The sequence below is a fragment of the Myotis brandtii genome, unplaced genomic scaffold, assembly GCF_000412655.1.
Source record: "Myotis brandtii unplaced genomic scaffold, ASM41265v1 scaffold26, whole genome shotgun sequence".
Lineage (NCBI taxonomy): Eukaryota > Metazoa > Chordata > Mammalia > Chiroptera > Vespertilionidae > Myotis > Myotis brandtii.
This window is the reverse complement of record NW_005359880.1, coordinates 2,581,406-2,595,819: the sequence shown is the minus strand read 5'-3', so window position 1 is coordinate 2,595,819 and position 14,414 is coordinate 2,581,406. Positions and strand designations below refer to the sequence as shown.

Genomic DNA, 14,414 nt, shown 5'->3' with positions numbered 1-14,414 from the left:
GAGGATAATGGGGGGTGGGGGGGGGAGAAGGACATATGTAATACTTTCCACAATAAAGATTAAAACAAACAAAAAAGATCAGAATACAGATGATTATTCAAAACACTAGAGGCCTGGTGCACGAAATTCATGCATGGGTAGGGTCCTTAGGCCTGGCGGGTCATCAGGGCTGATCAGGTTCCCCGCCTCCCCGCCTCCTCCTTTCCTTGCTCCCTCAGCGCCCCACTGCTGCTGGTCGCTCACCATGTTCCGTGCCGCCCCCGGTGGTCAGCACACATCATAGCGAGTGATCGAACTCCCATTCTCCCGGTCGAACTCCCGAGGGGACACTTTGCATATTAGCCTTTTATATATATAGATAGGCTTGTGTAGGTCTTAAAATTTTTTCTGAATGAACATACAAAGAACTGCTAACAGTCTAAGTATAAAGAAAGGGATAATTTTGACTTTATGTCTTTTTTTTTTCAACATGAATGTAACATTAACAGTATTAGAAAAAATAACGTATTTTATTTTTATTTATTTATTTATTTATTTTTTTACTATTTAGATCCTTTGCCCATTTTTTGATTGGATTGTTTATCTTCTTTTTGTTAAGTTGTATGAGTTCCCTATAAATTTTGGAGATTAGGCCCTTATCAGATATGACGTTGGCAAATATGTTTTCCCACGCAGTGGGTTTTCTTGTTGTTTTGTTGATGGTTTCTTTTGCTGTGCAGAAGCTTTTTATTTTGATGTAGTCCCATTTGTTCATTTTCTCTTTAGTTTCAACTGCCCTAGGAGCTGTATCAGTGAAGAAATTGCTTTGGCATATGTCTGAGATTTTGTTGCCTTTGGATTCTTCTAGAATTTTTATGGTTTCCTGTCGTACATTTAAGTCCTTTATCCATTTTGAGTTTATTTTTGTGTATGGTGTAAGTTGGTGGTCTAGTTTCATTTTCTTGCATATATCTGTCCAATTTTCCCAACACCATTTATTGAAGAGACTATCTTGGCTCCATTGTATGTTCTTGCCTCCTTTGTCAAATATTAATTGAGCATATTGGTTCGGGCTAATTTCTGGACTCTCTATTCTATTCCACTGATCTATATGTCTGTTCTTGTGCCAGTACCAGGCAGTTTTGAGAACAGTGGCTTTGTAATACAGCTTGATATCTGGCATTGAGATCCCACCTACTTTGTTCTTTCTCAGGATCGCTGCAGCTATTCGGGGTCTTTTTTTATTCCAGATGAATTTTTGGAGAGTTCGTTCTAGATCTTTGAAGTAGGCCATTGGTATTTTAATGGGAAGTGCGTTGAATTTATAGATTGCTTTGGGTAGTATGGACATTTTAATGATGTTGATTCTACCAATCCAAGAACATGGTATGTTCTTCCATCTCTTTATGTCTTCCTCTATCTCTTTTTTCAACGTCCTGTAGTTTTCTGAGTAGAGGTCTTTTACCTCTTTAGTTAAGTTTATTCCTAGGTAGCTTAATTTTTTTGGTGCGATGGTAAATGGGATTGTTTTTCTAATCTCTCTTTCTGAAAGTTCACTATTGGTGTATAGAAATGCCTCAGATTTCTTGGGGTTAATTTTGTATCCTGCTACATTGCCAAATTCATGTATTAAGTCTAGTAGTTTTTTGATGGAGTCTCTAGGGTTTTGTATGTATAATATCATGTCGTCTGCAAATAAGGACAGTTTTACTTCCTCTTTTCCAATTTGGATGCCTTTTATTTCTTCTTCTTGTCTAATTGCAATGGCTAATACTTCCAGGACTATGTTGAAGAGGAGTGGCGAGAGTGGGCATCCCTGTCTTGTTCCTGTTCTTAGGGGAAATGGTGTTAGTTTTTGTCCATTGAGTATGATGTTGGCTGTGGGCCTGTCATATATGGCTTTTATTATGTTGAGGTATGATCCTTCTATTCCCACCTTGCTGAGAGTTTTTATCAAAAATGGGTGTTGGATTTTGTCGAATGCTTTTTCTGCATCAATTGATATGACCATGTGGTTTTTTTCTTTCAATTTGTTTATGTGATGTATTACGTTTATTGATTTACGGATGTTGTACCATCCTTGCATTCCTGGGATAAATCCTACTTGGTCATGGTGTATGATCTTTCTGATGTACTGTTGGATCCGATTTGCTAAGATTTTGTTGAGGATTTTGGCATCTATGTTCATGAGGGATATTGGCCTGTAATTCTCTTTCATTGTGTTGTCTTTACCTGGTTTTGGTATTAGGGTGATGCTGGCTTCATAGAATGAGCTTGGAAGTGTTCCTTCCTCCTGAATTTTTTGTAGTAGTCTGAGGAGGATAGGTTTTAGTTCTTCCTTGAAAGTTTGGTAAAACTCCCCTGAGAAGCCATCTGGTCCTGGGCTTTTGTTTGCTGGGAGCTTTTTGATGACTGCTTCAATTTCTTCCATAGTTATTGGCCTATTGAGATTTTTAGATTCTTCCTGATTGAGTTTTGGAATGTTGTATTTTCCTAGGAATTTGTCCATTTCCTCCAGGTTGTCTAGTTTGTTGGAGTAGAGCTGTCCATAGTATTGTTTAACAATCATTTGTATTTCTGTGGGGTCTGTTGTTATTTCGCCTCTATCGTTTCTGATTTGGTTTATTTGGGTCCTCTCTCTTTGCTTCTTGGTGAGCCTGGCTAGAGGTTTGTCGATCTTGTTTATCCTTTCAAAGAACCAGCTCTTGGTTTCATTGATTTTCTGTATTGTTTTTTTGGTCTCTATGTCATTTATTTCTGCTCTAATCTTTATTATCTCCTTCCTTCTGCTCACTCTGGGGTTTTCTTGTTGCTCTCTTTCTAATTCTTTGAGTTGTAGAGTTAGATGATTTACTACCATTTTTTCTTGTTTTTTGAGGTAGGCCTGTAGAGCTATAAACTTCCCTCTCAGGACTGCTTTCATTGTGTCCCATAGGTTTTGGATTGTTGTGTTTTCATTGTCATTAGTGTCCAGGATGTTTTTAATTTCTTCTTTGATGTCATTGGTAACCCAATCAATATTTAATAACATGCTATTCAGCTTCCAAGTGTTTGAGTATTTTGGGTTGTTTTTATTGTAGTTTATTTCTAACATTATGCCATCGTGGTCTGAGAAGAAGCTTTTTATGATTTCAATCTTCTTGAATTTGTGGAGACTTTGCTTGTGACCCAATATGTGGTCTATTTTTGAATATGTCCCATGAGCACCTGAGAGGAATGTATATTCCATGGCTTTGGGGTGAAGTGTTCTGAAGATGTCAATTAAGTCCATCTGATCTAGTGAGTCATTTAGGATTGCTGTTTCTTTGCTGATTGTTTGTCTAGCGGGCTTATCCAGTGGTGTCAGTGGTGTATTAAAGTCCCCTACTATGATTGTATTGTTGTCGATCTCTCCTTTGATATCTTCCAGGAGTTTTTTTATGAATTTGGGTGCTCCTGCATTGGGTGCATATATGTTTACCAGGGTTATATCTTCTTGTTGTATTGATCCCTTTAGTATTATGAAGTGGCCTTCCTTATCTCTGGTTATGGCCTTCACTTTGAGATGTATTTTGTCCGATATAAGTATTGCTACCCCAGCTTTCTTTTCCTTTCCATTTGCGTGAAAGATATTTTTCCATCCCTTCACTTTCAGTCTGTGTGAGTCCCTTCTAATGAGGTGGGTCTCTTGTAGACAGCAGATGTATGGGTCATGTTTTTTTATCCATTCAGCCACTCGATGTCTTTTGGTTGGAGCATTTAGTCCGTTTACATTTAAAGTTATTATTGAAAGGTACTTGTTTGTAGCCATTTCTTTTTTTGTGTGTGTGGCTGTTTTCTTTCTGAGCTTGTTATTTCTTCTTTTTACACCAGTCCCTTTAGCATTTCTTGCATGGCTGGCTTGGTGGTGATAAACTCCCTTAGCCTTTTTTTGTCTGTGAAGCTTCTTATTTCCCCTTCAATTTTGAATGATAGCCTTGCTGGATAGAGTATTCTTGGATTCAGTCCTTTGCTTTGCATCACTTTGTAGATTTCTGTCCATTCTTTTCTGGCCTGATGTGTTTCTGTTGAGAAATCATTTGATAATCTAATGGGAGATCCCTTGTATGTAACTTTCCGTCTCTCTCTTGCAGCCTGTAAGATTCTCTCTTTGTCCTGAACATTTGCCATGGTAATTATGATGTGTCTTGGTGTGGGTCTTTTCGGATTCACCTTGTTTGGGACTCTCTGGGCTTGTGTGACTTTTTTCTTCCCCACCTCAGGGAAGTTTTCTGATATTATTTCTTCGAATAGGTTTTCTAATCCATGTTCATCTTTCTGTTGTTCTGGCACCCCTATTATTCGTATGTTGTTTCGTTTCATGTTGTCCCAAAGCTCCCTTAGGCTCTCCTCCTGTCTTTTAATTTTTTTCTCCATTTGCAGTATAGTTTGGGTGTGTTTTGCTTCCTTGTCTTCTAATTCACTAATTCGGTCCTCCGCTTCTCCTAGTCTACTGTTGATACTTTCAATGGAGTTTTTTATGGCAGCTATATCACTCTTCATTTCTTCTTGGGCCTTACTTAAGTTGTTGATTTTTTCATCTGTTTCTTCTAGCTTCTTGCATATGGTATTGAATTTTTCATCTGATTCTTCTAGCTTCTTGCATATGGTATTGATTTTTTCCTCCGACCGGTGCATGTACTCTAGGACCCTTATTCTGAATTCTTTTTCCGTCATGTTGCATGCCTCTGTCTCACTTAGCTGCTTTTCTGGCGAGTCCTCCTTTTCTTTCCTTTGGGGGTTTCTTTGTCTACCCATGTTTGATCTCACTGACATATCTAGTTGTTGAGTCGTTCAGTGGCTGCTCCCTGGGTGGCAGTGGTTCCTCGGGGTGTGGTTGCTCCTTGGGCGGTTGTGGTAGCAGTGGCTCCTCCGTTGATAGCAGGGGCTCTGGTGGGTGCTGTTCACAGCTGTGGTGGCTCTTCTGGCAGGTGGAGGGAGGCTTCACACACAGTAACTGTTCCCCAGACAGAGCGTGTGGAGATCAGGAGGCCGCTGTTGCTTGAATCTGCTGCGTTGATTTAAAGGCACAAAATACAACACAACAAGGCACAACGTACCAGGCACTGAACACGAATGTATTTACGATATCAATAACCCCAAATAAAGGTGGCCACCCGAGCTAAGAGAGTTAGGAGATAAGGAAGAAAGAAGAGAAAAAGGTAGAAGAGAAAAAAGAAAGAAAGAAAAAAGAAAAGAAAAAAAAGGAGTGCAAAAATAAAATTGGAAAAAGGGAGGGAAAAAAAGAAGAGGGGAAAAAAAGTAAGAAAGAAAAGAGAGTGAAGTATAATAGGGGAAGAGACTATTTATATGAGGAGAAAACTCCTATAGAACCGCCACTAATACCAACAATTTACAGCAGCAGATTCCTGGAGATGAATACAAACTACAAACAACCAATAATATCAAGCGACGCAAGGGAAAACAGAAGCACAGAAATAACCGGGGGGCGGGGGGAGAAAAATAAAAAGAATAAGCAGACTAACCTCACAAACGATCCTAAAAAAACCCCCAATATACTCGTCAATCGAGCAAACAACAATAAACAATAGAGAGAGAAAAGAAGAAGAAGAAGAAAAAAATTTGGATAGTGAAGGAAGATAAGGGAAAGGTGTATAAGGATTTAGAGCAGGGGATTGGACATAGGGTATATAAGTAGGGTGAAATTTTGACAGGGGGTAAAAAGAATAGGGAAAATCTAAAGCTGGAGTAGGGTAAGAGAAACAGGACAACAAAAGGGAAAAAGTGGGGAAGAGGGTTTAGCACAGAGGCAAATTGAGGTAGAGAAAAATGTTGCTAAAGGAACGATGAAAATAGAATGGAGGACATTAGTCCCAAAATAAAAAAATAAAAAAAATAAAAGAAAAGAAAATGACACTTTAAAAAATGGTAAAATGGTAGCGGTAATAATACTAGTTAAAAATAAAAATGTAGTAGTTGAAAGGGTAAAATCAGGTGATGGGAAAAAAAAAAGAAAAACAATGTTTTCTTAGTTAAAAGGTGAAAAAGTAATTAATTAAAAAAAAATAAAATAAAAATGTGCAGTAATGCAGGTGCTTCAGATCTTCTACTCTTCTTTTTGGCACGCCCGGAATTCAGGAGAATGTTGAATTTCCCTCTGATACACTGTTCCTCCGTGTTGTAAGCCACAGTCCTGATTTTAAGGCAGGCCGTATTGGTTCCCCTTACTGCTGTATTTGTATGTACAGAAGAGTCAGTTCGTGGCTCTGCCTCTGGGTGGCAGTGTGTCTGGATTGACCTCCAAGGCTTTAAGTCCTCTCTGACCAGGAGTTCTCTATTGTACCTGAACCAGCTCCGCCCAGAGCTGGTTCACCAGTCGCCACTCCCAGCTCTGTTTTCCAGGCTCCCCAAAAACAATCTTCCCCTACAAGCTCCGCTAGCGACCCCAACTGGGCAATCACATGCACCGGGCGACTTTATGTCTTATTAAACTATTTGAATGTTTTTATTATTTGCAAGTATTATTTATATAATAAAAATTAACTAGCTTCAAAAGTCCTAACTCAGAAAAGCAACACCAGATCTTGAAAGGTCAAGAGAGAGGACCAATGGCTCAAGTTTCCCAGGTAAAAATCCCTCTTGCAGGCAGTACCCTGGCACCCACATCTCAAGGTGGCTCTGTTACATTCTTCTTGGACTGACTAGCTCTCATGAATGAACAAAAAAGTTGCTTCTTTATGATAAATTCTCCTGAAAGAAAGCTGCCTTTGAAATAAGGAGGAGGGCAAGCCAGAATAAATCAAAATTAGAACATCAAGTCTGGCAGGTGCCTTGGAGCTGCTATGAATAAGTGATCCATGAAGTCACTCAAGATTATACTCCAGCCAGAATTTATTTTAATTGCGTTAGTCTTATAGAATAAATAGTGGCCCAGTGCACACATTCGTGCACATTGAAAGGAAATTAATTAGAAGAAATATTTAAATATCGCTATTCGCCCTTTCTCTATAATAGAAGTGTCAGAGGTGAAAGAATTAGTAAAATGTACATGAAAATAATATATAAATTGATTAAGGAATAAACAATAACATGATATAACAATAAAGACATGAAAACAACAAAAACATGATATAAAAACAACATTGATAAAAACAATGACTGATAAATTGATTAAACTTATTCTAATATCTCCCTGTATACCACATTAAGAGTAAAAACACTTTCAGAGTGCTTGACTAATTTCCCTTGTGATGAAGTATTTACAACTTTAACTTTAACGTCACATGCTCTTTGGACTCAAGAGAAAGCAACATACAACTGACCATGTCCGAAAACTTTTTCCAGCCCAGTGAAGCACCTCAACTTCTCTTTCAGGTAATTATCAGCAACACAGCAGTAAATATCAACATGAAGCAGACTATTATTGTAAATCACATAGGGAGAACAAAGGGTAAAATATTTAACTGCAGCAGTATTTGACTATCATCTGCACAGTGAGAAAACCTGAAGTCGTTTTCAAGTTCCACCATTTCCTCTTTTCAGTTGGGTCAAGTTTCTAAACTTTGTAAATCTCCATTTTCTGGCTAATGAAAAGAAAATAGGATTCCACCAGGTCTCCTAGCTACCTACTCCAGGACTTCTACTATAAAATGTCTGCACCTGGCTATAAAACAAGTTGGGTTCCTGGGCTGAAGAAACTCCAAGGAGGCTAGTCGCTAAGGAGAGGTAGCTGGGCATTGCTACGTGATGTCATTACCCGGCACCCACAGCCACCATTTCCAGGCTGGGCTGAGTTGTGGGCCGCATTTTGCACCATGGGGTCTCGACAGTGTCAGCTGCAATTTGGTGGTCTGTCGATTCAGGGTGGTGGCAGGGCCTGTGTCCCACTTGGGGGAAGCCGAGTGTTGCTTTGTCGGTGCCAGGTCTGTGGTGCCGTTTCTCTGCAAATGGCCAGTGCGCGTCACAGCAGCTCCTGCATTGAGCGTCTGCCCCCTGGTGGTCAGTGCGCATCATAGCGACCAGTCGTACAGTCAGACACTTAGCATATTAACCTTTTATATATATAGATTATAGGTCATAAGGAATTAAGTTGTAATTCACCCATTTTGAGAATAAAATAGTATGCTATAATGCTATTTGCAAATGTGGGAACTCAAAAAGTTCTCCAAATGCATTCCTTGTAAACCTCAAGGGTCTATATAATAGTACTAAAGTGTCTTTATTGCTTTTTGAAATGCTACCTCCCCATGTGAGTAAGCTCCTTGAGAGCCTGGTCTATCATCTTCATTTCTTTAATTTGTTTGGCACATAACATATATCCAGTAACTGTGCTTATGAGTTTAGATGTCTTTTCCTTCCTTCAGTTAATTTCACAATATTTATTGAGCATCTACTAAGTGCCAGGCACGGTACCAGCACTTTGTGTATGTATGCACATGCATGTGCTTATGTTCTCCTGGCATCTGAACAAGGAAGGCCCCGCAGCATTCTTTTCTCACACGTACCACAAAATCGAGGTTGGGAAGTGGAGCTCTGTTCCTTCCAGTATATCCTGTAATGGAGGATGCAGCCCATTTGTTCCTGGGCTGGAATTTCGTCCCATGAAATTAAAATGCGCCCCTTTTCCGCTGTGATGGCATTAATGTGGGGGCCACTCAGTGGTGCTGTAAAGTAGAGCACAGGAGGCGTTGTCACCCCTCTAAATCCAAATCATGAAACTAAAGCAAAACGTTGCCAAAGGTTCCCAAGACTCACCTTTGTGCACAGAGTCACCCCGGATGGAGCGGCATCCTCCCCGGTGCCCTGACAGTGCGTGAACGCGGATTTCATAGCAGATGTGAGGTTTTATGTTCTCTGCAAGGAAAGAGAGCTCTTATCACAGAGGCGGTATTACCTGTGAGTCACTAAAGGAGCCGCCTCCATATCTGTACAGACGCATTCAAGGCATTTCTTGCCTTTTCTTAGTGTGAAGATGGCTCAAGGGTAAAGGAATGACCTGTTACAAAATCTCAGCCTCCTATTTGTTATGGAACCGCCTCCTAGAAGCCACAGCTCCCAACTCCAAAGTTCACCTCATAGTGAACAACTAAGCAAACCTGAGTTTCTTTTGAGGGTCATCGTGATTAAGGAGACAAAAGCTAGCCCAGTCTCAACCAGGATTTAAATATAACCACACAGACCGCTTTTGAAACAAAACTTTCCTTCCGGAAAAAAAACCAACTGACTTCTACAAATAAATCATTTGCCATTTATCAAAAAGTGAGGCTGGGTGTTTCAGGCATAGAACCTGGAAGGCTCTTCAATTCCACAGAGGCTTATCAGGATCTGACTGGGGAGCGTGGGGTGACACGTTCGGGTGTGGCTAACCAGGGCACGCTCAGTGAAATCCGACCCATTGCTCCTTCCCTACCTGCCCGCACCATGATCCAATTAGATCTCAGTTGCTTCACAGCGTGGAAGATTTGGAAGATCCCCGGGAATGTTAATACACCTTCGGAGCTTTTAAACTGCCACCCTTTGCAGTTTTCTATCAGCTACAAAGTTTATTGGCAAGTCGCTCTTTCCTGCCCAAGCTCCTTATTTCCATTCTCTCTACTTGTTATAAAGAAAAAGGCCCCTCTCGTATTACTGCCCATGACATATCTTTAAATTCCCCATTAAAATTTAAAGGAAAAAGAGAGATAATCCCTACTAGGTAACTATAGTATCATTATGGTCAAAACAAGAGCTCTCTCCCATATTGTTTAAAGCCCTGCCATAGGTAGATCTGGTCCCCTACCATGGACGACTGATTAGGATTTAACATTTCCTGTTTGGGGAAGAAGAATTTCACTGAATAATTTACTAAACTGTGTGTTTTATAAGAAAACTCGCTGTCCTTTAAATATTCCAGCAAATACGCAGCATATAAAGCTCAAACACACCACCAGTTCTGTCAGAATGACCATGAAGAGAAAAGACGAAGCCACGGGTGAGTTCCCATTTGTATTCATGAACTAAGTGAGATGGAGGTAGGGACACAGTCAGCTCAGTCCAGGAATCCAAAGATTATATGTGGGTGGCATCCAGACCCGGGGGCCCCAAGGGCACCGTGGAGAATGGAATCACATTTCATTTCAGAGTGGCTAGTGCCTGGCTGCTCTGCTACTCGTCGAGGAAGGTGCCAACCAACCACGGTGCCACACAGAGGCGTGGGAGTTCCAGATGAGCTCAGCCGGCAAATGCTTTTGTTACATTTTGCCATGCAAACTGTGTTTAAGGCAGAAGCCTTGGGAATGGCTCTACAGAAGCTGTGGGCTGCTGCTTGTGAAGAGCCTACCCTTAGTGGAGGAGGGAAGAAAATGTGGCTAACTCAGGTGACATTTCCTTTTCCGTGAAGCGTGGAGCCCTAGCAAGCTAGTTCCCTGGTTCTGATCTTGAGGACTCCCCCGTTGAACTGGCTAAATCTTATACAAACACTCCTTAATCATGTCTGCTCTCCACCTCGAAAATTCCTTAGCCCTGCTCCCCACAATGTTAAGATTTTTATTTCTTCATCCTGGCCCCAACTACCAGCTCATTTCCTCATATTGGCAAGCATACCTATATACCTGGTGTCCATGTTTATAAATACTCTTTTAGGTGGATTTTCTGCAGAAAGCTAATTTCCCCTATTAAGTATGGGGCAGTGGTCGGCAAACTGCGGCTTGGCAAACCGCAGCTCGTGAGCCACATGTGGCTGTTTGGCCCATTGAGTGTGGCTCTTCCACAAAATACCGACTTCTGCACATGGGCCACGAAGTTTCAATCGCACTGTATGTGCGCGCCCGCACGTGGTATTTTGTGGAAGAGCCACACTCAAGGGGCCAAAGAGCCGCATATGGCTCGCGAGCCACAGTTTGCCAACCACTGACCTAGAGGAAGAATGAGGGAGCATGCAGAAGGGGGGCCCAAAATAGCCTAGGAATAAGGGAAGGTTTTCTAGACATGGCGATGGCCACCTATTGTAAAAGGTGTGGCTCTGTATGGCCTGAACCATCTTTATGCAGACAGGGCGGGACTGATGATCCCTCGCCTAGTCTCACCGACCTACAGTCCTGGAGCTGGACTGTCTTCAGGCCCACTACAAGCAAGGGCCCCAGCCAGAAGCGGAGGATGCGAAGGCAATGAGTCATCTCACTGAGGAGAGAGGGCCCTTCTGATTTCGTGGTGTGAATTACTTAATTTTTTAAGAGTTTATTTTCATAATGTAACAGCAACACAAACTAATAGTTCACCAAGTGTTTTCAAGTAGCAAGAAAACCATTATTAAAGTTATTTTACCAACCAGTATATGGATCTAATTCAAATGAATATTTCTAAAATGCTTAAAAACATTTTAGTTTCCTAAATATGGAAACCATTCTCTCTTTTCATCTACTTTATGGTATTTGTGTAGAATCATAAAAGGAAAGAACTGTAGGGACTATATGATTTAAACCAGTGATGGCGAACCTTTTGAGCTCGGCGTGTCAGCATTTTGAAAAACCCTAACTTAACTCTGGTGCCGTGTCACATATAGAAATTTTTTGATCTTTGCAACCATAGTAAAACAAAGACTTACATTTTTGATATTTATTTTATATATTTAAATGCCATTTAACAAAGAAAAATCAACCAAAAAAATGAGTTCGCGTGTCACCTCTGACATGCGTGTCATAGGTTTGCCATCACTGATTTAAACTATCCTGCAGGGGTAAATCCTAATTCAGTTGACAATAAGCATTTGCAATTTTGCAGCACTTTAGAGCTCACTAAACACCTGCTCTAGGCACTGTTTCATCTGATTTGATAGGCAAAGCAGCCCTCAACGTAAACTGGTGCTACTGCAACAACTCCAGGGACAATCACTTGTCCTATGAGAGACCATAACAAGGAAAGTTCCTTCTCAAAAGAGAGCGGGCATCTGCCTTCTTATAATTTCCATGAAGAGGCCTCGTTTTGCCCTCTAAAACAGTAAAGAATGCATCCTCCTTTTCATGTATGTCAAAGCCAGCAGCAGCCATCGAACCACCCCACCCTCATCTAGAATTCTCTTCCATATGCTAAGTAGTTTCCACATTAAAAGTTCCAGAACCCCAGGGACTTGCTCACCTTCTGTGGCTCACTGGGCAGCATTCTGTTTATGTGTAGTGATTACAATTGAACACAACTCACTAAAAATCTGAGCAGCTGCTAGACTATAAAAAAGGGCACCCAGGTAAGGACCGGCTCATGTATTATCACGCAGTGTGCTCTGTTTATTCTATCCGTGTAAATTTGTTGCCTTTTCCGTGTGTGTATCCTCCTGGACAGGTGCAATGACTGTCAGGATGTGACGGAAGTGTTATGGGATTTAGAGCTTGAAAATCTATTAAAATCTTAGCTATGTAAAATAATAATTAATAATAATAATAATAATAATAATGCTAGCTAGCTAAATTATCAAGCACTTAAAATATGCTAGGCACTGTTCCAAACATTTTCTCTATATTAATTCAGTTAATCCTCACAATAACCCAATGAGGTAGATAATATTAATATCCCCATATTATAGGTAAGCAAACCAAGGCACAGAGAAATTAATTTTCCCTAGATTATCCAACCTAGAAAGGGGCAGGGCCAGGACTCAAATTTAGATAGTCTGGCTGCAGAACTAGTACTTAAACTTACACTTAAAAAGGACATTGCCTAAGTTTTGTCCAATCATCTCAATATGCTTTCAGATGCTTTCTTTCACTTGATTGTAACCATTGACAGATTTGAAAAATTTGAGGATTAGAGACACCAGTTAGATAGATAATTCTGAATTTATTATCACAAAAATAGGCAGCAGACCTGAGCATGAAAGAGCAAGAATGGAATCCTTGTCTATATAATGGGCTGCACATGATATTTCTGAGACTTAAATGAACTCCCCAATGTAAGTTGCCCATCACACTGACTGGTTACTACTTAGCTCTCAGCCACACTCATTTGGTTTATTCACTTATATGGCACCGTGTCAGGCACGTGGGTTTTCCATAGATACTGGAGCTTTTAGGCGACCAGTTGGTTGGCCTTCTATAGCTGCCGTGGTGTATTCTGGGGTGCTGTCCTGAAGGACCCTAGGTGATCACTGTCCCGCATTCTCATGTAGCCACTCGTAATTGAAGGGCAGGGTTTTGGGTTCTCACCTGCAATTTCCTCAAACAAATGTGAATTTAGTAACCCTCCTGAAGGCAGGTGAACAATCAAGTACCTGAAATCAAAGCGGACACGTTGTAGGGGGGAGTCCGTAGCCAGTTCAGAGGGGGCCGCGTGCCGCGCCCCGGATGGAGCTCCCTCCATTCCACCACGTACTCTTGGACAGCAGAGGCGGCTTCCCCGGGGGGCTCCCACATCACCATAATGCTGTCCATGCCCTCTGAGTTTGCAGAGACCTGGCCAGGAGCCAGCAACCCTTTTGGGGAAAGTGGGGAGGGACAAAAACAAAAATCACTGTGGATAAAGATATAAAACATAACAACTCATCCTAGCAAAGTTTTAGAAGAACTGATTTCTTTTTAAGGTCTTCAGGTTCACAGATTTAAGTTCATTGTACTTCTCAATTCGTGGAGATCTGCCATCAGCAACTTGGACAAGGACCCTGTGTAGAGTTATTTATAGAATTATTTCCCCTTCATATTTCACTTCACTTTCCATTTTTGTGTCCCCAATGGTACCTGCTCTAGTGAATGTAATAGGAATCCTTCTAATCCAGCTTATATAAGTGTCTATTCAGATATATATGGATCCTTGGAAATTAGTGCTGCTGTGTGCTTGTGAGTTGCTATTTCATGAACTGTGTTGGGAGTAAATCTAATGTTTTTTCTAACCCCCCCCCCCCCCCATACAACATTATGTTTCTGGGATATATCCATCCTGTTCCTATATGTAAATTTAGCTCATTCCTTTAGACTGCTGCCTCAACCCCTTCTTTGCCCAGTCTCCAAGTGACAAGCAGGTTTCCCTCCAACTCTTTACTGAGGTAGACAAAAAAAAAAAAAAAGTGCTGTAATAAATCATAAATTCCTAACTGGGCAGGTCATGGTGGATAGTCACACCCCAGTCCTGTAACTTAAGTGAGAGTTTTTAAAGCCAGCCCTGTCCATTGTTTTTGTGCATCTAGGTTAACAGAAGTGGTGCCAGAAGGAATACCCTTCGAAGGCATAACCACCCTTAAGAAAGATTTGAGATCTTTATACCCTGGCATATGTCATCAGTTTGGCTCAAATAAACTCTTATATAATTCAGGGAAAATTGATGCTATTACAATGTTAAATCATTCCATTAATAATTCACATATTTCATATATATATATCTACACTAATAAAAGAGAAACATGGTAATTGGCGTACGACCGCTACCCTTCCCATTGGCTAATCAGCATATCCTTATGCAAATTAACTGTCAGCCAAGATGGCAGCCGGCAGCCATGC

The 14,414-nt window shown here is 40.9% G+C and overlaps 1 protein-coding gene across 1 annotated transcript in view; it reads right to left on the bottom strand.

Moving 5' to 3' along the window:
- The window catches only part of IL12RB2 (interleukin 12 receptor, beta 2), a 77,799-nt gene that overhangs the window by 18,019 nt on the left and 45,366 nt on the right, over positions 1 to 14,414 (bottom strand). Inside the window, exons 9-11 of the mRNA XM_014541058.1 lie at positions 13,196 to 13,396; positions 8,713 to 8,811; positions 8,463 to 8,621 (exon numbers count right to left, since the gene is read on the bottom strand). Coding sequence (XP_014396544.1) covers positions 8,463 to 8,621; positions 8,713 to 8,811; positions 13,196 to 13,396 — 459 coding nt within the window. The remainder of the gene's footprint in view (positions 1 to 8,462; positions 8,622 to 8,712; positions 8,812 to 13,195; positions 13,397 to 14,414) is intronic.